At 41.6% G+C, this 22,815-nt stretch overlaps 1 protein-coding gene across 3 annotated transcripts in view; it reads right to left on the bottom strand.

The window, feature by feature from the left end:
* Positions 1–2,331: 2,331 nt before the first annotated feature.
* Positions 2,332–22,815, bottom strand: part of IVNS1ABP (influenza virus NS1A binding protein) — a 32,317-nt gene continuing 11,833 nt past the window's right edge. For all 3 annotated transcript variants that reach the window (XM_075833439.1, XM_075833437.1, XM_075833438.1), the window contains exons 6-15: positions 18,471–18,644; positions 16,246–16,371; positions 13,095–13,202; positions 7,556–7,685; positions 6,361–6,585; positions 6,147–6,268; positions 4,698–4,824; positions 4,341–4,472; positions 3,802–3,975; positions 2,332–2,742 (exon numbers count right to left, since the gene is read on the bottom strand). In XM_075833439.1, coding sequence (XP_075689554.1) covers positions 2,489–2,742; positions 3,802–3,975; positions 4,341–4,472; positions 4,698–4,824; positions 6,147–6,268; positions 6,361–6,585; positions 7,556–7,685; positions 13,095–13,202; positions 16,246–16,371; positions 18,471–18,644 — 1,572 coding nt within the window. In that variant the 3' untranslated portion in view covers positions 2,332–2,488. The remainder of the gene's footprint in view (positions 2,743–3,801; positions 3,976–4,340; positions 4,473–4,697; positions 4,825–6,146; positions 6,269–6,360; positions 6,586–7,555; positions 7,686–13,094; positions 13,203–16,245; positions 16,372–18,470; positions 18,645–22,815) is intronic.

A 22,815-nucleotide genomic window follows, 5' to 3' on the forward strand; every position in this document is an offset into this window, starting at 1 on the left:
ATTCTGCTTGGCTTCTGGGTCAGTAAGGCATACTCTCTAATTCATATATGCAATGTTGTTGGCTCCCTCTCTGGTCAACCTCCTCCTTTTTTCTAGAACTGTGAACCTTTCAGCAACAGAAAAGACTCGCTATACCACCTGGCATACAATTCCCCTATTTCTAGTTCAGAAGATAGGCTACAAATAACCTTCAAGGTGGTACCGGGGTTTCCTATATATTAAGTTATGATGCCCACGGTGCGTTCCAATTGCCGGCGTTGCTGTAATGCAGAAGGCACCATATTTTTGGGACGGAGCGCTTTTTGGCGACATCTTCACAGATTTCCCTATTCCTCTAACACCAGCATTCTTACTGCAGCATTACAGACATTGCCATGTCCTATCGACTTAAATCACGCAAACTTGTTGCAGATTTTTGAGCCCACGGCGGATCCAGGATCAAGAAGAAGTAGAAGTGATTACTTTATATTTCCCATTTCTTTTGAAACCACTTCTGTCTTTGGCTCAAAAATCTGCAACAAATATACGTGTGAAACCAGCCTTAAGGCGTATGGAGGATCTGACCTCTGAAATCAATAGGATTCGTTTATCAGGACTTTGCACCACTGGTGAGTGCTCTATTATAGGGCCCTGTCCTGCTGCCAAGGTTGGGTTGTGTGATGAGGCACAGTGGGTGCCTTTTCCCGCCAGTCTTTACTTTTGATCATACTTTATCTTGCCTCTCCTTGAGTCTTAACTATATTTCAAAATACAAACTGAAAATAAAATTATTAATTGTGCGATTTAATAGCTGCTCGACCGAATACAGCACTCATAATTAGGCAGGTTTCCGGTTTTAAGACGGAATCAATAGCGCAGTCGACTCAGCTATGGATTCAGTCGTTAAAACGGAAACCTGCCGGAATGGTGACGAACGGAAACCATTAGAGAGGTTTCAGTCACCATTGATATCAATGGTGACTGAAACGGAAGCTGTGGTTTCACTTTCCGTTGCGGGGTTCACCCGACGGAAACCTGGATCGGAAAGCCAACGGTGATGTGAACAGCCCCTTAGATTGATACAATCACAGGAGGCCAATCATTAGTGAGGAGGATGGGGGGCCCCTCTCCTCATGGAGGGCTGATAAACAGTCCACTATATTTCGGTCTTCGCAGCTATTAACCAAACGGCAACATTTAACCAAATAGCATATTGTGATAATACTGCCTCAAGTATTTTAAAAGCAGTTTAAGGACCTGGATTCAGTTCTACACATAGGACAATACCATTAAGTCAAAGTATGGGACCATGCCAAAATGAAAGCCTCCACAATACAAGTTACATGCAAAGAACAAAGCCCACATAGAGAATGATTTATTTTCTTGCTCAATACATCCCACACTAAGGGCTTATTCACACAATTTATTTAGTGCCATGTGAAATGCAAGAAACTGAATACAGACAAACCTTGGATTCAAAGTGAGATTTTACTTACATGTACATAAAGAATGGAGCGTAGTCGCAAAATGGCTCTCGTTCTGGAAGACCCAGAATTTTAATTGGCATTATGCTTAATTTCCACTGCAGTGGAAATTAAATACTAACTGCCAGGTCTTCCCAAAAATAGAAGCCGAAAGTGGGACTCAAGAGACTCTGGTTTCAAAAAGGACAACTCTGTAAGACTGTTTCGCAGCTAATCTTGTAGTTTCCAAATCCCATAATTGAAATACTCAAAAGAAGTTATTTTGACAAATTTCAATTTTATTTGAAGAACCATGTATTTTAGCAGCAATAGAAAAGTTATTCATATTACAGAAAACATTTGGCTTTTAAGACAGTTTTATCTGCCAATATTAAATTTGTTTGATTTTCCACAATTCGAGACACTTGCTGTGTTCCAGAAAATATTTCATCTTAAAATAGCTGCTAAGGAATAAATAGCCTATTTCCTAAAACAGTGGAAATATTCTTTATGAATAACCACCCCACAAGTCTACAGAACAAAAATTAGGTATACTTAAGCATACAGTATCTAAAGTAAAGATTGGAGGAGGGGGGACACGGGACGGACGGGACACTCCATTAGCAGTTTCATTCTGCTTTCGTTTCAAGTTTACAAAAAGTAATAAAAAGGCAATCTGAAAATATTGTTTGGCATTCCCGGACATAAAAAGTAGCAGTCTTCCACGACATTTAATAAAGGCTCTTTAAGAACATTCTGTATTGAGGGAACCCATTTGCATACAGTTAAAAAGCGTTACATTTTAGAAATTTTGTTCAGAAAGTGCACTCTACATTTCAGTGCAAGAAAAAGATGAAAAAAAAATATACAAAATGGGGAGAGGAAAAACAAAAACCACAATTACACCTCAAGAAGATTGTGGAAATTATTGACATTATCTCATCATAAGCAAAGATCTCGATACCAAATAAAAGTATTTACAATCCAAATGTACACTACCAAAACTGCTGGCATAAGAAAACAAAATCGGACGTGAAAATCTTGATCTATGATCTGCACATTTTGGTGTATGGGCTCCATTCATCTAAACTGGCATTATAAACTTCAATAGTGTTTAAAAATTCGTTGCCATCAAATCCACCAGCAGCAAATATACAATTTCCAACAGCTACTACGCCAGCATTGCTTCTTGGAGACATCATGCTCGCCACCATTTTCCACTCATTTTTGGCAGGGTCATAGGATTCCACACAACTTAGAGCACGAGAGCCATCAAAACCACCTCCTACATAAAGTTTACCTGTTGAGGGAAAACAAATAATTAAACCGTACGTAGATATAAAAAAAATAATAATGAATTACTCCTTTCCCCCACAGAACTTCCCAGGTCATCTACTAAACATGGATATTGGAAACATCCTCTCCGATCACGCCCCAGTCTGTTACACTAGGGATCGTCTCCCTGCCTAACAAGACCTTGTCTTGGACTTTAACCCGTGTTAGTGACTGCCACGAACAGGCTTTATTCCGATTAAATTGCTTTCTTACGGCGCTGCAACGGAATAAATAGAGCAGGGAGCAGTTAAAGAGGCTCTGTCACCACATTATAAGTGCCCTATCTCCTAGATAAGGAGATCGGCGCTATAATGTAGGTGACAGCAGTGCTTTTTATTTAAAAAAAGATCTATTTTTACCACTTTATTAGCGTTTTTAGATTTATGCTAATGAGTTGCTCAATGACCAAGTGGGCGTTGTACAGGGGAGTGCATGACGCTGACCAATCAGCATCATGCACTCCTCTCCATTCATTTCCTCAGTGCATAGGGATCCTGTTAGATCCTTATGTGCTGTCTTATTCTAACACATTAACAATACTGACGTGTTTAGACAGTGAATAGACATTCCACGGGATGTCTATTCACAATCCCTGCACTTAGTTACGGTTTCTGTGGTAGTTACAGCAGAGGAAGCGTAATCTCGCAAGATTACGTGGTAAACGACAGGTTACAACGAGATTACGCTTGCTCTGCTGTAACTACCATAGAAACAGTAACGAAGTGCACAGATTGTGAATAGACATCCCGTGGAATGTCTATTCACTGTCTAAACACTTCAGTATTGTTAATGTGTTAAAATGTAAGGGGTATAAATCATGTAAAGTTACATAACTCATTAAGTTAGGAGAAATTTAAAAATGCTATTGGCATGGCTGTTTAGCAAAAAACGAAAGGGAAAATTGTATCTTAATACATGCCATTACTCACACAGCAAATCAGTGTATATACCAAGAAATGCTCCCAGCGTATAGGCCAAACAAATCTATAGGGTATAATGGACCGGACTTATGCGGATGTCTTACCATTAAAAACAGCAACTCCTGCCCCACGGCGAGCTACATTCATAGGTGCTACTGAAGTCCAAGTGTCATTTTCAGGATTATAGCGCTCTACTGAATTTAAACAGTTCCATGATTCTGCTCCTCCAATGATATACATATGATTGTCAAGCTCACGAACAGCAGACTGATGTCTTCCTGCAAAGTGAGAAAAATTAAAGACCCTTAAAAACTTAAAGTGGAGAATCTAGCCCCAAAATTAATTTAGTGGAGTGCGCAGGTCACTTTGAAATACTGTTAACTTCTAATTTTCTACATTGGTCTTTCTGGCAATTGGCGCTAAAAATCTTTCCGGTCACCTCTGCAAATGAGTTGCCTACTTGCCAATACAAAAATATCGGGGCACCAATCACCCTGTAAGACTAGGCCGTATAGAAACACCATTAGTGTTCTTAGAGGACCTGCACACAGCCCTATATTTACTTAATTGGGGAGACATGATGACAGAGCCTCTTTTTCCATTTCAAGTTGCAAATGCATTAACATGTGACCAAGATACTTACGTATATTTACAGGAGCACAACTTGTCCATGACTTTGTTAAAGGATCAAACACATCACAATTTTTGAGGCCTTTTTGACCATAAGGATCAGAGCCTCCAACAATGTACAATTTTCCATTGAGGGCACAAACTCCTAGAAAAACAAAAAAACAAATAGGTTTAGAATGTAAAGATAACAGGTCTTCAATATGAAACTAGTCTGCCTCGTGCACGCGGCCACTTTCCAGCTGTAATAGGGATCCCATAGAGGTGTATGAGACCTTTGCCTCGGATTTCATACAGAAGTTTTCCCAGTTGGTTTCCTCCATGCACACAACTCTAAGAAGAATTAAAGTAAAAAGACATCTCTGCCCCCTACCTGCATTGCAACGATTTGTTCTGAGCTCAGGAACAGGAGTCCATGTGTTGGCTGTAGGGTCATACTTTTCTCCACAGCTGAGATCATCAGAATGACCATTTGATCCGCCAACAACATATAAATGACCCTGCCGAGTTAATAACAATTGCATCAATTCGTGGCTTCTGCTTAAAATCAATGCTGTGTCAATTTATGCTGCGTTTTTGTTGATTTTTCTGTTGCGAGTTTTCCCCATTAAATTCAATGGGGATGCAAAACCCACAGCAGAAAGCCAATTGTTGTGACTTTTGTGGCGCAATCGCAGTGATTATGCTGCAAAAGTCGCAACTTCAGGAAAAAAAAAAATATATATACCCAGAACGCCCTTCTTCCTGCAGTCCAGCCTCCTGGGATGACGTTTCATCCCATGAGACTGCTGCAGCCACTCACAACGTGGTGCGATTTACTGGACGGAAGGTGTTGCGGGTTCCAGGTCGGATACGCTGTGTAATTTTTATGCAGCGTATCCTACCTGTGGGAACCTGGCCTTAGGGTACCCACACTGGGAGATTTGTCGCGGATTTTCCTGCATTATATCAGCAGCAATATCTATTGGGATCAAGGTAAAATCCACTGTGAACATTCTGCAGATTTGAAGATTTACAGCATGATCTTTTAGTGTAGAAAATATTCTGAAGCATGCAGATGAGATTCGTTCAAATCTCATCCCCATAGACTGTACTGTAATCCGCTGTGGATTTAAAGAAAAAAAAAAAAACACAGAAGGATCTCCCTGCCCTGTGGACCAGGGCCTAAAGAACATTTCTAGCAGACAAAGGCCTTATTCACACGAACGTGTCAGTTTTGCGTGCGTAAAAAAACGCAGCATTTTTCCTGCGTTGCAGTTCCGTGTGACATCAGTGTATGGTACTTTTCTGCGTTTTTTATGCGCGTATGTCATGCGTTATTTACATCAGCAAAACATGAAGGAGGTGGTTTTCTTTTTCTCACCATTTCTTTAGCAACGGTTGCGTGAATCACGCACAGCACACGGATGTGCATCCGTGTGCTGGCCGTGATTTTCACTCACCCATTGACTTCAATGGGTGCGTGATGCGCAAAAAACACACGTATAGGCCATACGGTAAGTTTCACGCAGCGGACACGCTACGTCAAACACACTAAATGTCTGAATGACGCCATTGACTTGCATAGGTCCGTGTGACGTGCGTTATTTTCACGCGCGTAAAATGGACGTGAAATACGCTTGTGTGAATTAGGCCTAAGGCTGGGTATTTGCTGTGGAATGCTCTAAAATGTACAGCCCAATGTAAGTAAATGGTGTTTTAACAAACCACATTCATATACAGCATTAAAAATCCACAGAACTCCCTTTTTGTCGTAGACTCCGGTCCCTGCACAGCAATAGTGACATCAAACAGTGGCTTTATAGATCTTATTTGCCCATACCATCAAAACAGCCATTTGAAATCGAGCTCTTGGAGTCTTCATAGGAGACAAAAAAGTCCAAACGTCACTGTCCGGATCATAGCATTCCACTGTACGCAGACATTCCTCTCTATTGTAGCCACCTGGGGGGGGGGGGGGGGGGGGAGTATAGTATTTATATCATTGTGAAAGGGAGTGGGAACAAAAAAATAAAATACTATTTGACATCACCCACCTGCTGCGATAAGCTTGCCATTTAATTCAGCGGTTCCCAGTCCTGATCGAGCATAATGCATAGGTGACATGACTTTGTCATTTGGGTCATCTGGTTGTATTTCAAGGCTTAAACTCTTGATTAGTCTGGGAGTACTTAGAGGTGAGCTCAATGGAGTGTTCCGTCCGTGTAGGAAGATGACACAGAGTGTGCTGTTGAGGACAGCTAGACACAAGTAGGTTTTTTCTGAAAGAGACAAACAAGGATCAAGGTTTTTATTAATTTTCTAAAATGGAGAATAAAAAAAACCTTTTTAGGTAAAACTTTTGAAGTTATTACAAAAGCGGGGTATTAAAAGCACTGACCATGTTTTGACCAATTAGGGTAATACCAGTTCATAACGAGTTGTGCAAATGTATTCTCCAGCACTTGTCTATGGGAAAATGACTAAAGCCTGGACAATAACTACACCAACGCCCATATTCAACCAATGAAAAATTGACCTCAATGTTACTAATAGATGGAAAACATTTTTTTCCCAGAAGCAGGACCTCTCTCGTCCATAGGATGCATCTGGTAGAACTAGATAACCTTTAAAATTCAGGGCTCCAGACATCTTAAAGGGTGCCTCCACCCAGGACACCAGCCGGGCCTCACAATAGAAGTTTAAAAAGGATAGCAGTACAAATAGCCCAGAGACTTGGTCAGTTCAGTTGCCCCGTAACCATGCCAGGCCGGATGCCTCTCCTGCACAGGAGGCAGGTGCCATTAGAGGAGGAACCCTCTTATTGCTTGAACTATACAAAAGAAATTACAATTTGACTTATAGTGTCCACATCTCATTAAGACATCTTTTTAAAATGAAGCTGGTCCAGCGATCAGCTGATCATTTCAGGTCGGGCTTCTGAAGTAGCACCTGACCATCCACTATCCCTACAGCGAAAACATTACATGCTGGCAATTCAAAGGAATGACCGACTACAACACATGGACGGGCCAGCTCTGCAAAGAATGGTTAGCAGCGAGACACTCTTGCCAATAGAGGTTGCCCATTTGCCGCAACAAGGCATTTGGAAAAAGTTGGCTATGAGGCAACCCTTTAATGTGATGGATGGACTCAGAATTCCAAAACATTTACACCCACGCAAATATCTAAAAAGTATTGCTTAAAAAATGACTAATGAGATTATTAGTACCTGGTAGATTTAACACTTACTAGACTGCTTTTCTGAGGCAATTATTTTCCATTCATATTTAGGATTTTGTGCTGGAAGACCTGAAGGTGAGAGGGTCCCAGACGAACTGCTACTCATGTGCCTGCCATCACTCTCACGAGGAGATTTCTTCTACAAAAATCAAATCAATATGTAGAGAAAGACTACAGAAGCAAAATGGAAAAGTGATTCATTGCAGCAGCACGCGCTAACACGTCCTCAAGAATTGGGATCTTCTTGACTAGTTCCCCTTTAATGTGCATAACTAGGCAAAATATTGTGCGTGTAATATATATTATACATACAATTTTTTTTTAAAATTCTAAACTGGTAGAAAAAAAATAGATGGTGACATAAGGTTTTTAAAGATATTAAAATGCTAGTACAAGGAATTAGCACCAGGTAAGCCTAGGGATTATTTTATTACTGAAACACGTTGGTTTAGGACAGCCCCAGTAGTTTATTTTTAAAGTAAAACTCCAGGCAAAGTTTCTAAATGAGTGAAACAGACCTTCAAGGGGTCATTTAATATGCGGAGGAAACTATTTTACTCTGGCCCCTCAAAAGCACATTTACAAGGTGCTCTTTATATCATAAAAAACTTGCACAACAGGAAACAGAACGGATGCCAGTAACATGGACATTTTTCTTTTACCTGTTGTGTTAAGGACCTGGTGGTATAGCCAGACAAGAGCAACTCCGTAGGCACACTAAGGCCGGATTCACACGAGCGTGTGCGTTTTGCGTGCGCAAAAGGCACTTAACAGCACCCGTGTGTCATGATCATATGGATGCGCGGCTGTGTGCTTTTCGCGCAGCCGCCATCATTAGGACACTCAGTTTGGATGTTTGTAAACAGAAAAGCACGTGGTGCTTTTCTGTTTACATTCATTCTTTTACTGCTGTTGCGCAAATCACGCGCATCCCACGGAAGTGCTTCCATGTGGTGCGCGTGATTTTCACGCACCCATTGACTTCAATGGGTGCGTGATGCGCGAAATACAAAGAACAGACATGTCGTGAGTTTTACACAGCGGACTCACACTGCATAAAAATCACGGACTGTCTGCACAGCCCCATAGACTAATATAGGTCCGTGCGACATGCGTGAAAATCACGTGCGTTGCACCGACGTATTACACGTTCGCCTAAATAAGCCCTAAGAATGAGCTCTAGAGAACAATTCTTCTGCAGTCTATGAAATCTCACTGGATGAGGCAGTAATGTACATAAGTATGTTTAAAGAGACTGTCACCACATTATAGGTGCCCTATCTCCTACATAAGGAGATGGGCGCTGTAATGTAGGTGACAGTAATGCTTTTTATTTAAAAAATAAAAACGATCTATTTTCACAACGTTAGGAGCGATTTTGGTTTATGCTAATGAGTTTCTTAATGCCCAAGTGGGCGTATTTTTACTTTCGACCAAGTGTGCGTTGTACAGAGGAGTGTATGACGCTGACCAATCAGCCTCATGCACTCCTCTCCATTCATTTAGACAGCAGAATCGCACTCTTACTAGAACATGATCTGCAGCCACATACACAGCGATTCTGCTTGATTAACGTTAATCCAGTGTCCCGATAATGAATACACATGATCTCCAGCCTGGACGTCATGTGTATTCAGAATCCTGATACTTCTGAATCTTTTCTGTGAGATTCCAGCAAAGGATACGAAATCTCGCGAGATTACGGAGGTAAACGAGATTTCGTTTACCTCCGTAATCTCGCGAGATTTCGTATCCGTTGCTGGAATCTCACAGAAAAGATTCAGAAGTAACGGAAACGAAATCTCGTTTACCTCCGTAATCTCGCGAGATTTCGTATCCGTTGCTGGAATCTCACAGAAAAGATTCAGAAGTATCAGGATTCTGAATACACATGACGTCCAGGCTGGAGATCATGTGTATTCATTATCAGGACACTGGATTAACGTTAATCAAGCAGAATCGCTGTGTATGTGGCTGCAGATCATGTTCTAGTAAGAACGCGATTCTGCTGTCTAAATGAATGGAGGAGTGCATGATGCTGATTGGTCAGCGTCATACACTCCTCTGTACAACGCCCACTTGGTCGAAAGTAAAAATACGCCCACTTGGGCATTAAGAAACTCATTAGCATAAACCAAAATCGCTCCTAACGTTGTGAAAATAGATCGTTTTTTAAAAAAAATAAAAAGCACTGCTGTCACCTACATTACAGCGCCCATCTCCTTATGTAGGAGATAGGGCACTTATAATGTGGTGACAGAGCCTCTTTAATAAAGGGTCGTGCAGCTTGATCAACTCCTGTCACTGATCATTCCCCCATCAACAATAAGCGGCAGTGAGTCACTCATGTGCCCTCAGGCATTGCTAAAGATGAATGGCCATACAAGATTGAAAAATCTTAAAGACTACGCAAATCTTCGACAAGAAAAATATTAAGAAATTATATTGATCAAGGCAAACAAGTTGCAAAGTTTTTAGCTGCAATCTCCATTATTTCAGAGCCCTAATATTTAGTTTGCAACTTGGTTTCAAACTTGACTCATGTGAACATGTCCTCTCCAGTAAAGCATGATGGATGCAAGTTGTGAAATCAAGAAAGCTGCTGCCTTTACTGGCTCACATTCTAGCACAGCTTCATTCCTGTAATGCTTTCCCCCCTGCAAACAAAGAGACCCACGTGCGTGTGGTACATAATGCCCTGACTACAAGCTTACACCCTCTCTCTAACATATTCCGTGCAAAGATATACACTGCCTTAATCTCATGTTTTCACACTTACATAAGTTGGAGGGATCGGAGTACTGGAAGGTCAATGGAGTTCAGTGTTTAGGGGATGTTTATAATGACAATATGTTACTCAAATGATGGAGAAATATGATTTAAACCGCACCCAGTTCTATAGGTATCTGCAATTAAGACATGCGCTGACCGCACAATTCCAAGCGCAATCCCCGTCTTTCAAAGTTCCCGCTGATTGGAGTTCTGAAGACACAGGGACCGAAGGGTATTATCTCGGCACTATACACCCATCTCCTGAATGCAAAAATAGAGTCGCAAGCGCTCTCTGTGCAGATGGCATGGCAGGAGGCTATCCCAGGTTTGTCGGAGGCAGACTGGTTGGAGGCTCTGGAGACTCCTATACTGGTATCTCCTTCTGTTAATAATAGAATGACCCAACTGTACATTATACACCAGTGCTATCTTACACCGACTATTCTACATCGCATGGGTCGGATGCCAAACTCTGAATGCCACAGATGCCATTCCTCTGGGGCTGACTTCATGCATCTCATCTGGGGATGTTCGAGTGTTAGCTTATTCTGGGACAGGATACTTGAGGCTTTGAATAGCATTGTTTTGGTGCCCATACCCAAGACACCGGAAGTATGTTTGATAGGATTTTTGCAGGAGGAGAGCTGGACATTTCATACTCGGGTGTTTCTTAGGGAAACTTTATTCCTGGCTAGGAAGGCTATAGCCTTAAGATGGATGGCGGATAGAACTCCCACAGTTGAGCAATGGAAATCACTAGTTAATACCGTCATACCCTTTGAGAGAGTTGTATACAGAAATAGGAAATGTGAACATAAATTTGGGATGTTTGGCTTGCAACATTAGAAACCTTGGGAGAGAGAAGCAGTATGCACTCTTTATTGCATTGAATATCAGGGGAAGGAAAGGAGTGAGAAAGGTACGAAGAAAGTACCAATATACTTGGTAATTCTGTTTAGAACAATTCTTTCTAAATATATGTATAGTGGAATAAACCTTGATTTAAATTGGACATTTCCTGAACATGTAAGGCTCGGTTGTATTGTATGATCTGTAACATGTACTGTATGACAATGTATGGAATAATATGTGCCAAGTCTACCCTTACTATTGTATGATTTGCTGTAACATTGTATATTGTTTATTGCAAGCTTGAAGTTCAATAAAACTAGCTTAAAAAAAAAAAAAAAGATATACACTGCCTTCATAAACACGGGAGACAGATCTATATAGATCTATTTTTTTTTTTATTTAAGTGCTGTTGCATGACCAGAAGCAGACCAAAAAAATCAATACAAAATCATCCCTAAAACTGCATGGAATGAGGACTTGCAATGCAATTGAGAGTATTGCCAGTCTGTCGTTTTTAAAATACTGTGTGTTTATAACTTTTAGCATCATCTTGCCAGATTGCACTAAGGCCTCATGCACACGACCATAAAAAAAAAAAAAAAATACGGACCAGCCTGGTTCTATTGGCCACGGACACCTTTCCATATCGCTACGGAAGTGTGTCCGTGTCGGGAATTATGGAGCTTTTCCTACTTTTTGGATTTTATGGGCCGTGCTCCCATAGTTTGTATGGGAGCACAGCTCAGAAATGTGGCCTGCGGGAGTCCGGCCGTGCCCGCAATTGCGGGCCGTGATTACTTGCACGTGGCAGGAGGCCTTATAGTTACATTTAGTATCCACTTGAGTACATTGGGGTAGATTTACCATTTAAAATGCACCAGAATTCTGTAGCACAAGCCTTGCATCACATTTAAAAGTTTGACATTTTTGTGCCGCACTTATAAATGGGGTGTGGTCTAGCGGAAAGGGGCATGGTTTAAATAGTGGCGTCATGCACCAAAGTTTTGGCACAAACCCCCCCCCCCCCCCAAAAAAAAAACCTGTTGAACACCCAACCAACCAAGACGTGGTATAAGGAAGAGGAAAGTGGCTAACATGTCCAGCTGGACATGCTAAATTTATCATACGGCACGCGCCACTGATAAATTCAGCACATCTTCTGACTGTCTGGTCTAAGTTTAGGGTGTCCAAATATTAGACAGAATTAGTGAATCCCATATAGACCTGTGTGCATTTAGGGTCTATATTTGTTTTAAAGCATTAGTATATCTGCCCCATTGTGGTCGGTTTTGAGGTACAACCCATACATCCTAATAGGACTAATGAACTAAACGACACCTCTTGCTTCTCTAGGACGGTTTGAGGAAATTTTACTTTGGAGCGTATAAGTTTAGAAAGGTTTGCCTGTCTCTGAACAAGTTTAAAGTGAAACAGAAGCTGTGTTTCTTATTCATGTATGCAGCCTGCCAAGATGTTCATGCCAGTGCTCCTCAGTTGTCATGTAGTCATGGCCAGCACAGGCCTCAGCCTAGAAGAGGAAAGTAGGTGAATCGCTGAAAAGGCAGCAGTCAGGTAAGTAAAACCGTAGGGAGATGTAGCGCTCCATGAGTGGCCATAAGCTGAAGTTTACAATTTTGCCGGGAGTTTTGCTTTAAAAGGATGGAGCTTAAGTGAGGGCTTTGTGTGAGTTCACAAGTAGAGGGATGACAAGTGTGAACCTAAAGAATAAGCATAAGTAGCCATTCTAACTAACCTTAAATGTGATCTGCTGCTTAATGTAACTTGAAATAAAATATTTTGCACTATATGAGGGTTACCTCCTCATTGTAGAAGGATTGGTGTAAAAACAAAAAAAATGCATTTTGGTGATGGACACCCTATAACTAAGAACTATGTTAAATCTGGAGTGGTGAGAGAACTGTACCTGAACCAACTGTACCCCATCTTCATCAGCAGCAAATATGTCATTATGGCCACCAAGAATATTCCCATCAAGCAACTTGTGATCAGCTGAGTAATACAAGGTTTGCACCTGTAAAACAATAAAAGATATACCTATATGGATACCATTCCTATAAAAGAAGTTTTTTTTTTTTAACGGTGTTAATTCCACTTCCTGCCATCTTCACTGTCTTTAGTCTCCAGTTTGAAGGGAAAAAAAAACACTTGTGGCTAAAGTTCTCCCAAAGCCTCAGGCCAGCTTCACTTCTATATCTTCATTTTCCAAGCCTCAATAAAAAGGGGTATGGAGGAAACATTGATAGAAAATGATATTCTAGTGCAGGAAAACATGATGGGGGCACATAGGAAGGGGAACAAAAAAGCAAGAATGCACAAGGAGCTTAAAAATAACACATTTGGTACAGAAAACTAAAGATCTACAAATAAAAGGAAAAGTTATATCTACACAAAGTTATCTGGGAAAAAAATTAGAATTAAAAAAAAAAAAAAAAAAAAAGGAAATCTCACTGGCTTGAAAATATAAATGAAAAAGCACTGATGCATGATGTGCATCAGATCAGGAATGGATACAAATCTAGTCTTTTACAACTGCTTTAAAGAGGCTCTGTCACCACATTATAAGTGGCCTATCTTGTACATAATGTGATCGGCGATGTAATGTAGATTATAGCAGTGTTATTTATTTAGAAAAACGATTGACGGAGTTATGACCTATATTCGTTTTATGCTAATGAGTTTCTTAATGAACAACTGGGCGCGTTTTACTTTTTGGCCAAGTGGGCGTTGTACAGAGGAGTGTATGACACTGACCAATCAGCGTCCTACACTTCTCTCCATTCATTTACACAGCACATAGTGATCTTACTAGATCACTATGTGCAGCCACATACCTGAACGTTACTCAAGTGTCCTGAGAGTTAATAGACATCACTACCAGCCAGGACGTGATGTCTATTCAGAATCCTGACACTTCGCTAATGCTGGTGTATGATTTACAGCACAGCGAGATCACGCTGGGCTGTGGTGTAAATCACACACAAACGTTAGCGAAGTGTCAGGATTCTGAATAGACATCACGTCCTGGTTGGTAGTGATGTCTATTAACTCTCAGGACACTTGAGGGGTGTGTGTGTGTATATATATATATATATATATATATATATATATATATATATATATATATATAGTAAGATCACTATGTGCTGTGTAAATGAATGGAGAGAAGTGTAGGGCGCTGATTGGTCACTGATTGGTCAGCGTTATACACTTCTCTCCACAACGCCCACTTGGTCAAAAAGTAAAACACGCCCAGTTGGGCATTAAGAAACTCATTAGCATAAAGCTACAATAGGTCATAACTCCATCAAAAATTATCATTTTTCTAAATAAAACAACACTGCTGTAATCTACATTACAGCGCCGATCACATAATGTACAAGATAAACACGTATAATGTGGTGACAGCCTCTTTAACAATGGAATTTCTACTTCGTGCCAGTTTTAGCATACATGGCGGCAGTTAAAAGGGTTAAAAGTTAGAACAAACCCTGTCCATATGCACAACGTCTGGCTCCCAATCTGGCAGACTCTACACAGCAGAGTTCACATTCACACAAAATAAATCTGCAGCAAACTACAGTACAATGCAAGTAAATAGGGTTTAGAAAACTATTCACATGCAGCAGAAACAATCCGCATGATTTGAGGACATGCTGTGGATTTTAAAATTAGCAGCAAGTGCGGTTATGTTGCAGATGTCACCTACTCTAGAGGATTTCGGATTTTTACAGGGTGCCTTTTTCAGCAGCATGTGAACACACCCTTAAGACCTGTAAGACAGTCAACCACTCATTTGTGGCTGCTCACAGCTTGCACTGACAAAAGCAGATCGCAAGGAGTTTTAGCACTTGGGACCCACCAGCTCATTGCTGGGCTGGCACACCTTAAAGAAGGAGTCGAAATCTAACCATCTATTGCAGCTTATCAATAAACTATATCGTTTTTGGAAGTGTATTTCAGGTTCTCACATTTTTCTTTCCACTATGTAGAGATTGCCAAAAAAAAAAAACAGCTAGTAGTCTTATAGTTGTAGTTTTTCCATTGCAGCAATGGGAAATATTTGCTCACCGAAGAATGACGAAACAACCCAAATATCATTAAAGAGCAATTCTAGGACACGTCAGATGATCACATCATTTGAATAGGAGAACATCTAATTTCCAAAAGAGCACCAAATACTCTACCGAGAGGCCAAAGCCCTTAGGCATCACTCACATTTCTGACTAAATGGAAATCTGATAAAACAAATCCTAAGAAAACCAAACCAGTATTGGAAATCTGAGCAGTATAGAAGGGGTATGTATGCTCTATAGTTCTGGAAGTCAGCCGGGTTCCATCGTTATGGACCTGCCAGAATATCACTCTTGAGTGCTTTTCCCGCTTAACATTGCAGTTATTCCATTATGTATCACCCTCTCTAAGACGTGCTCTTGCATAATGTTAGTACATATACAAGAAGTGTAACATATCTAAGATGTTCCTTCAATGCTTCTAATTAGAAAGTTCCGAAATTTAGAATCTAAAAAATGTGAATTGTGGTACAATGCACACTGATCCTATAAAAGGAGTAAACACTGTTAAATCATCATCATGGTTCTCTGCCCACAGCGGATTTTCTTAGTAGGGCTAGGGCAGACTGGTGCTTCATTACGATTCTATTAACCTTGCTGTATCTTCATTGTTCTTCAGTCTTGGGTATCCTACTTTTGTTAAATAACCTATGGAAAGATAATCAATGGGGAGGAAAATCTGTTAGTAGGTTTCATCATAATGGGTTCAAGTTCAAGCAAACCTGTAAGAAAACATTAGAAGACTACAGCGATTTAAGACAAACAAAGCCCTCAGCACTTACACAAACTGTAAAAGAAAACGAAAAATTAAAATATATTTTGTGAAAAATAAGAATTCTTCTCACCTTTAAACCTACCAGTTCTCTAATGAAAACAGAAAGGCTCTTTATTTTGGGTTCTGATCGTCATAAAAGGACAATTTCAATTAGCAATGTAGCAGAACTTTTAAAACTATGCGTCCAAAACCATTTGCGTAAGACTAACCTCGTCCATCAAGGATTCCAAACTTTCTCCATGTTCCCATATGCTGCGCTGAACCCAGTTGATTACCTTTGTGTACAACTTGCCATTGCTTGGAAGAGAAACGTTTTCCGCAATCATTATTTCCAGCTACATATATAAAAAAATTAAAAAAAATAGGAAATTGAAAATCTGATTAGGACTTCACCCATTGACTTGTTTTGGTTTATTTATATCCAAGTTAGGCCTCATGCACACTTCAGTTTTTTTCGTCAGGGTGCTATCCGTTTTTTTTAACTGATCGCACCCTGACACATTAATTTCAATGGGGCCATGCACACTTCCGTTGTTTTAACGGTACCGTGCGGCCGTTCCGTCAAAAGTAGTCCAGGTCCTACTCCCGCCCGTTTGACGGAACGGTCTCGGTCCTTTGCATTGATTTGGTCCGTGAAATAACGGAGGGCTTCCGTGTGCGGTCCGTGATTCACGGTACTGGCATTAGCGGACGTTCAACGGCACACGGAAGTGTGCATGAGGCCTTATACCTTTCTCACCCAAACCACGTAAATTAAAAGAAGGTTGTCTCGTGTATAAGTCTGACAATTAAATTATTCCTTCTAGAAAAACGTATACATTTTCCCAATTGGAACCTTAAAAAAAAAAAAAAAAAAAAACAGATCCAAGATATTGCATTTACTAGCCCTGATTGGCGCCCCCTACTATTCCTATTAAACATCTCTGTGCAGCCGGTTCTAGCTATGCAATAGCGCATTGATCTAACTGTTCTTTCCCTTTCACTTCTCGTCGGTTTTCTCACTGCTTCTCAGTTAAAAAGGCTATTATGCACGTTCTTTTGATCACAGCAGGAGGGGGGGGGGGGTGGGGACGGGGACTATGCAAGCAGCGATGAGGCAGATGGAAGAGGGCCAATGATGAAGAGGAGTCATTGGAGTTGTAGTAAACGGCCTCTCTAGTGCTATCATGGGTGCCCCCTCTGGATCCCTCCCGCAATCTCTCCTGTTTGGCGTGGAATAGAGAAGTGGGGGACGGGGCGGGACTACCAAGAAAGCGCCAAAAAAGGTACATCTGCTAAACTTTACATACTGTACAGTGTGAAAACACTGGCCATTTCTACTAACAGTGGGACCCCCAGCGATCAAAAACTTAGCACCTATCCTGTGGATAGGGAATAGGATGTTGTTGTAGGACAGCACATTTAGAGCTAAAATAGGGTTTTATTCTCTTTTATAATTTGTTCTTGGTGCTATAGCAACGTCATACGTTCCTTTTTGTCAGACAGAATAGTAAAGTCGGCCCAGCAGAGAGACACAGACACACACACTTTAGTTTCTTTCATACAACTATACAGCGGCTGGCTGTCAGGAGATGCTACCAAGGATTGATTGCTTTAAGTGAAAGACTACTGTACGAGCAAGGATTAAATTGGACACTTGGTGGAACATAAAAATCAGGTCTGCATAAGAGAACCTGTCACCTGCCCAAAAAACAACAGCTGACATCTCAGTTAAACTGCAGGCGCCTCACATATTCTGCCGCTTTTATTCTTTTTCTTCTAGCCCCCACCATTGGAGATATCGGTGCCGTTCATTCTGGTGTCCGATATGCAAATAAGGCCTTTGACTGTCAAATGGGCGGGGTAACACCTATCACTTAAAGCGTAACCGCCCACTTGACAGTCAAAAGGCCTCAATTGAATATCGGACACCAGAACCAACAGCCCGAATATCTCAGGAACGGTGGGGGCTAGAAGAAAAAAAATGAAGAGCAACAGAATCTGTGAGGCGCCTGCAATCTAACAGATATCAACTGCAGTTTTTTGGGCCGACGACAGGTTCTCTTTAATGGCAAAATAAACTAAAAATAGTTACCCTGGAAGCCGGTTAGCAAGTCTCTGTAGCACGATATACATTTCTCAAAAGAAATACAAATTCCTATATTATTCTCCCCATTCAAGACCATGCGAATCAGTAAATGTACAAACTGGCCTGAAGAAATACAAGGCAATAGTTGAATAGCTCAACTTTTATTTGGAACACCATGTACTGCCAAATATATTTATAGCCTTACCCAAGATATATTTCTAGTAGGCAATGCTACCGGCTATATTAGGTATAGTGTTCTGAGTGTTCCACAACGAATGGAAACACTAAAGAGCATGACAAGATATCCGTAAGCTCCTCTTCAAAACGGAACGGAACATTCAAACAAACATGTAAATCTGGACTCACCTTAAGACGTGGAAGTTTGAGAAAATCATCTTGTTCAGAAATTGCAAGAAGATGCTCCTGAATATAAGTGTCAATTTTACTCAGCAAGCGCCAGTCTCCCATGGAATTCACAAAATTACGATAAGAGATACAGCTCGCCACATCCATTTTGGACAATAAATAATCTCCACACACCTTTGGAAAATAAATAAATGTGACGTTTAATTTTGCCAACCACAAACGAACCAACGCACTAAAGTTTCGTTTTCCAATCAGAATGAGCATATAGTGGGTACAAGTTCAGGGGTCATAGGTATTAAATGGTCAAGTCACCATATACACTATAAAAATTTAAATACAACAAAACCTACCAGTGTGAATCATGCTTTACCAATGGTTTAGTTATGACCTGCTGAACCTGTACATGCTACAAATTCTACCATAAAACATACCAAAATATGTACATTTTTCCCTTCTTAAAAGGGGTTGTCCACTTTTTATTTTATTAATTTGTAGAATATTTTGTCTGGTAAAACGATGGACACCATGGTGGAAACCCGACGGAACCCATTAAAGTCAATGGGTTCAGTCAGGCGCTAATGTAGTCCATCATGCAACAGATCCTGTTGCTCTGCTATTATGCCAGTAGAGCAATGGAAATACCAAACGCAGATGAGAATACGGTCAAATACATTTCTGTTTTGTCTTGAAACCGGTATCCATCTCCTCCCAATCCATCTTTTATGCAGTATGCATGCAGCATTTTTTTATCCGGATTAAAATTTCCAGTACATCCCTCATGACAGCACTACAGGAGGTTGCCCTATTGACCTCTGTAGGGACAGGAAGACAGAGAGGTTAAAAGGCCCCTCCCACCACCCACTTACCAGTGTTCTTCCTGTCCCCACAGGGTCAGGAGCAGAGAGCGTCTCTCCTGTGTTAGTGCAGGAAAGAAACTCTGGCAGGGGGCAAGATCGGGGGGTCCATGCACTCCCCCTTCTCTTCACCCTAAAGCCCAGGCTAACACCCCTCAAGCGAGGGGTCCCTTAGCTCCCTCCCTGAGACACCTACCTAAGGAATCCTAGGCAGGGTTCTGGTAGTGTGTGGGGGCTGGGGCTTCCCAAGCAGGCTTCGGCCGGGCCGCGGACCAGGCGGGGACCGGCAGCTCCATAAACATGGACGCACCGGCAGGAATCCTCGCTGCCCCGCATAGCAATAGCATATGGCGGCTGCACTCCAGGAACACGCTGGACGAATAGCCGACCGGAAATGACGTCGGGCTACTTCCGGTCCGCGGCCATCTTGGAAGGCGGGAAATTCAAAACGCCCGCATTTAAAGGGACACGCACAGCTATGTAGTTAGAGCTGATAACTCTAACTTGGATTATTTTTTTGTGGATTGCATATTGCATTGCCGGTTACCTGTCGCGGTATGGAACTTCCTCGTCCTGATGGAACTCCAGATATGTCCCAGGGTCACGTGAGTCTCACCCTTGGGGAAGGGTATGACCCCTTATGTATGTACACCATACTTTACCTACCTTCTGTTTTCTCTAGGAAAAAGATTCCTCTCAGAGACAAACTGATAAAAAGAAGGTTAAAAAATGTGAAACAATTGTGTCAAGATTGTATTGCAAAAATACTAAAAGGAGGAACAACCAACGTTCATGTCTTAACTTAGGACTATGATTCGTGAAGAAGTGGGTCAGTCAGTAGCCTCCCTCGCCCCTCCGCAAGAAAGTCCCTCACACTCCCGGGTTAAAAGACCACAGATTTAAGTGGATCAAAAATATTGTCCTCCTTCTCAGGGGTCTGACTGAGCAGGAGTGTTATTACCCATCGGAGGATGAGTTAGAAGAAAGAGAGGAACTCTTGCCTTCAACTTCTTCCACTCAAGAGTAAAAAATTCTCTTCTCTTCCGAGATGTCGGATACCTTAATTCAAGCAATACGTGAAACTATGGATATTCCCGAAGAAGACCAACCACATACCATCCAGGATGAGATGTTTGGAGGTCTAACGGGAAAGAAAACAAGGGTTTTTCCGGTAAACGAAAATCTCAAAAGAATGGTGACAACTGAATGGGAAGATTCAGAAAAAAGGCTCTTCATTTCAAGAGATTTTAAAAAACAGACTTCTCTTTGATCCAGAGGACACTAAGCCTTGGGATGAGATCCCAAAAGTAGATGTCCCAGTAGCCAGGGTTGCTAAAAAAACAACGCAATCCCATTTGAAGATTCCTCTCAGTTGAGGGATGCCATGGACCGAAAGGCAGACGGACTACTGAAAAGAGCGTGGGAATCTACCTCTGCCTTGATCTCAACTAATATCGCGGCCACATCAGTAGCAAGAGCAATGTTTATATGGCTAAACCAGCTAGAGACCCATTTGATGATGAAGACATCACGACAAAATCTATTAGAATCTCTACCTTTACTAAAAATGGCAACCGGATTCTTGGTAGACGCTTCAGCGGAATCTATTAGATTTGCTGCCAGGAATGGGGCTCTCTCAAATGCTGCTAGAAGAGCATTATGGCTCAAAATGTGGTCAGGAGATACGAAGTCCAAGAACAAGTTGTGTTCTATCCCATTTACAGGGTCTCTGATGTTCGGTCCTCTCCTCGATAACATGCTGGAGAGTGCAACAGATAGAAAAAAGGGGTTTCCTGAAGAGAAACCAAGAAAACCCTCTCGGTTTGGAAGATTTTGCCAACAGAGGGATCCTACCTCACAGAACTACAGCGGGAAAGGGAAGTCCAGTCGCTGGAGTTACCCCAAAGGGAAAAGGGGTCGAGGATATCTCCTTAACCCAAATAATTCATTCCAGCCCTCAAAGCAATGACGCCAAGAGCGTGGGGGGGGGGGGGGGAAGACTCCTACAATTTTATCCCAAATGGTCGAGAATAACCCAGAACCCCTGGGTTCTAAAGATCATTGAAGGATACAAAATAGAATTTTGCTCCATTCCTCCAGAGAAATTCCTAATAACCCAGTACCAAGCAAAAGATCTTCATCAGATCCTTATCCAGGAAGTCCAGAAACTACTCAGATTGAGAGCCATTTCTCCAGTTCCCCACAACGAAATATGCAAAGGCCACTATTCAAAAATACCAAACGGTTCCTACAGGACAATAATCAACCTGAAGGTCCTAAACAAATGGGTGAAATATCGAAAATTCAAGATGGAGTCTATCAGATCGACTATTCCTCTAATAAGGGAAGAGGCATCAATGTGTACGATCGATTTAAAGGATGCGTATGATCACGTTCCTATCCACCCCGCGTACCAGAGATTCCTCAGATTCGCAATTCAGGATGGTCCTTCCATTCTCCACTTCCAGTTTGTCTGCCTCCCCTTCGGCCTTTCCTCCGCCCCCAGAATTTTTACGAAAATTATGGCAGAGATCATGGCATTCATAAGAAGTCAAGGTATAGTAATTATCCCATATCTAGACGACTTCTTGTTGACAGCAGATACTCCGGCTATCTTAGCCCGTCATCGGTCACAGGTTCTTTCCCTACTACAGGAATTGGGATGGATAATCAACTTTCAGAAGTCGAGTCTTCCTCCCCAGAAACAGAAGGTCTTCTTAGGAGTACTGCTAGACTCCTCCCTTCAACATTCCTTCCTCCCAAGAGAGAAACAAATACTCCGACTGGCAGAAGTAAGGAAATTTTGGGGGAAAGACGTCTGTTCCATAAGGGAATGTATGCGGATGTTGGGAATGATGACGTCTTGCATCCAATCTATTCCATGGAGCCAATTTCACTCCAGACCCTTACAGAATCTGATCTTGTCCCAGTGGGATCGAAAACAAAACTCCCTGAATTTAAAAATTCAAATTTCCGAGACTGTGAAATCATCCCTCCTGTGGTGGCTCTGCACAAACAACATAGACAAGGGAGTCCCCTGGAGAACGTCTCCTTATGTAGTGATTACCACAGATGCCAGCAAACACAGCTGGGGGTCAGTAATCCAAGACCAACACTTTCAGGGCACATGGACTGTTCAAATGAAGATGATGTCCTCAAACTTCAAAGAACTAAGAGCCGTATGGGAGACACTTATAAGAGCTTCACCCACCATAAAAGGGAAGCATATAAGAATTTTATCGGACAACACGACAGCAGTGTCCTTTCTTCGCCATCAAGGGGGAACAAGACACACTCTTCTTCAGGCCCTCTCTGCACAAATTTTCAGTTGGGCAGAAGAAAACATCCTATCAGTCACGGCAGTCCACCTAAAAGGCTCAGAGAACCTATCAGCAGATTTCCTGAGTCGGGAAAAAGTAGACCCTGGAGAATGGTCCCTAAACAGGGAAGTCTTTCTGTCCCTAACCCGAAATTGGGGTTATCGACAAATA

Source organism: Rhinoderma darwinii, chromosome 7 (genome assembly GCF_050947455.1).
Source record: "Rhinoderma darwinii isolate aRhiDar2 chromosome 7, aRhiDar2.hap1, whole genome shotgun sequence".
NCBI lineage: Eukaryota > Metazoa > Chordata > Amphibia > Anura > Rhinodermatidae > Rhinoderma > Rhinoderma darwinii.